General features: G+C 42.0%; 2 protein-coding genes across 2 annotated transcripts in view; one reads left to right on the forward strand and one right to left on the reverse strand.

Annotated features, from left to right (window-relative positions):
- LOC106873492 (inositol 1,4,5-trisphosphate receptor type 3) overlaps positions 1-2,640 on the reverse strand; it is a 228,934-nt gene that overhangs the window by 213,066 nt on the left and 13,228 nt on the right. The window lies entirely within an intron of this gene.
- On the forward strand, positions 959-2,633 carry LOC128250235 (late histone H2B.L4-like). Its single transcript, XM_052974945.1, has 2 exons — positions 959-1,042; positions 2,089-2,633. The coding sequence occupies exon 2, from the start codon at positions 2,192-2,194 to the stop codon at positions 2,579-2,581; it is 390 nt and encodes a 129-aa protein (XP_052830905.1). The 5' UTR covers positions 959-1,042; positions 2,089-2,191; the 3' UTR covers positions 2,582-2,633.

Raw genomic sequence — 2,640 nt, forward strand, 5'->3', positions numbered from 1 at the left:
ACACACACACAGTCTTGTGAACCCCAACCCACCCAGTGCCCAGCCTCTCCCTTTTCACCACACCCTCCCCGTGCAGACACCAAACCTACCCATTCCCCTCCAACAACAAAACAGAAAAGAAATGCAAGCACACATGATGTAGATACGGTTCCCCCTCCTCCCTGTTTGTTTCGTTTGCGTTCTGTATGCGGACGCGGAGGATGACATTGCAAACCGGGTGAGCGAGAGGAAGGATGGGGTCGAAGTGGAATTCTGGGGTGAAGATGGTGAGACTATGATATGCCAATTGTTAAATAAGGCACAAATGGAAATAATTAAAAAGAATGATAAAGGTATTGAGTTGTGGAAGGTGATCTGGGAAAGAGAGCAATTGCCAAAACAGACTTGTTATACTGAACTAAAAAAAAAGACTATGGTATTGAACTGCTGGATTTTAGATGTATTTGATTGAACGGCAAAACGGTTTCAATGTAACCACTCGACTTCGGGGGTCGAGTGGGCATTCCGCCTCATTATATCATCTTTTTCATGATTCATTCGTTTCTTTTAATTTTGCTTCTTTCTTTATGCCTCCGTTTTATAATTTTAGTTCCCCGATATTATATTTATACCGTCTATGTTGGCCCCTGGTGGGTAATAAAGAAATCGGCATTTCGTCTGTCTTTATGTTCTGAGTTCAAATTCCGCCGAGGTCGACTTTGCCTTTCATCCTTTAGGAGTCGATAAATTAAGTACCAGTTGCGTACTGGAGATCGATCTAATCGACTGGTCCCTCTCCCTAAAAATTTCGGGCCTTGTGCCTAGAGTAGAAAAGATTTGGCCTCGGCAGAATCTGAACTCAGCAAGCACAGTATCGGAACAAAACCTCGAGACATTCTGATCTACGTTCTTACGACTCTACCGTTTCGCTTCCTATAATTCTACCCACCTACCCTACCTTCACGATGAAATGAAATCTTCCGTAGTTACTTTTTTATTTATTATCAGAGCGATTCATTGATGTGGAAATCGAAGTGGTTAACAGAGGATCCTATAGTGAAAGGTATGTTAATGTGATTTTTAATTTAACAAACAGCCGCTTATTTATTCCAACGTTGCATTCCTGGAAATCTCGACATAATTTGAAACATTTTCCATATTTATTTCCCTGGTGCAGCGAAGCTAAAAGGGCGTTGCACTTCGTGTTACAGAACATCGTGTCGCAGTGATGTTTTCAGCTAATATGCTTCCGTAACGCGGGAATACTTGTATGCGTGTATTATTTTCGTTTACATCGAAGCCGAAATTTTTTTTTCTACTATCGGTGCAAGGGGCCTGAAATTTTGGAGGTGCTATTACATCGACCCCCAATGCTCAACTGGTACTTATTTTATCGTCTCCAAAAGGGTGAAAGACGAACTCGAACTCTCCGGAATTAGAACTCCGAACGAAAAGGTGGACGAAATGCCGGTAAGCATTTTGTCCGGCTCGCTAAAGACTACTAGTTCGTCGCCTTAATAATAAAAATGTAGTTAGGCGGTGCTCCAGCATCGCCGAAGTCAAATAACAAATAAAAGAATTAAAATTAGGCGCAGGTGTGGATAGATGGTAAGAAGTTTGCTTCCGAACCACTTGATGCCGGTTTAATCCCACTGCGTGACACCTTGGGCAAGTGTCTTCAACTATAGCCTCAGGCCGACCAAAGCCTGTGAGTGGGTTTGGTAGACGGAAACTGAGAAAAGTCTGGTGCCTATTCCGTCAGTCTATCTTGCCGAACCGCTCAATTACGAGGACAGAAACAAACCATCATCGGTCGTAAAGCGGCAAAGGCACTGGGGTTGATTTTAGCCCCTTTTTGTCGATATTGGAAAGACACTAATACAAAGACGTGCACGCGCGCGATGGACTTCTACACAGTTTCCGCCAACCAAATTTACTCCCAAGGCATTTGTTGGCCCGAGACTGTAGTAGAAGGCACTTGCCCAACGTGCCACGCTGTGAGACTGAACCTGCATCCACGTGGTTGGAAAACGATCTTATCGATGCATTCAAACCCACCCTCATAGTAAATATATAGTCATCTCTTTTTTTTTCTTTTTTTCTTTTTAGGTTGAACATTAAGAAATTAAAAATTTTTTCCCTGTTGCGTTTCTGTACGAAAACTCGGAGATAAAAACAAAACGAAAATCGGCAAAACGAAGACAAACCGAAGATGTCTTCGAAATCGGCATCGGTTACCAAAGCTTCGGAAAAAGCTGCAAAACCAAAGTTTGCCAACCCAAAAGCGATAAATGCACAACGAACTGCGTCAAGGAAACGACGGCAAGAGACCTTTACTTTATACATCTATAAAGTCTTAAAACAAGTTCACCCAGATATTGGGATTACGTCAAAAGCCATTTCAATAATGAACAGCTTTGTTAACGATGTGTTCGAGAAAATTTCGGCAGAATCTTCTCGCTTGGCCTACATTAATAAACGATCTACCATCACGAGCAGAGACATTCAAACATCTGTGCGTCTACTCCTGCCTGGGGAATTGAGCAAGCATGCCATCAGTGAGGGTACGAAGGCCGTTACGAAGTATATGAATAGTAAATAAAAAGAAAATTTTAGTAAAATAAAACCAACTTTCTTTCTGGACTTGTTTTTTTTTTTTTT

This window comes from Octopus bimaculoides, chromosome 20 (assembly GCF_001194135.2).
Source record: "Octopus bimaculoides isolate UCB-OBI-ISO-001 chromosome 20, ASM119413v2, whole genome shotgun sequence".
Taxonomy (NCBI): Eukaryota; Metazoa; Mollusca; class Cephalopoda; order Octopoda; family Octopodidae; genus Octopus; species Octopus bimaculoides.

Coding starts and splice junctions, on each gene's coding strand:
- LOC128250235 (XM_052974945.1), top strand. CDS start 2,192: ATGTCTTCGAAATCGGCATCGGTTACCAAAGCTTCGGAAAAAGCTGCA.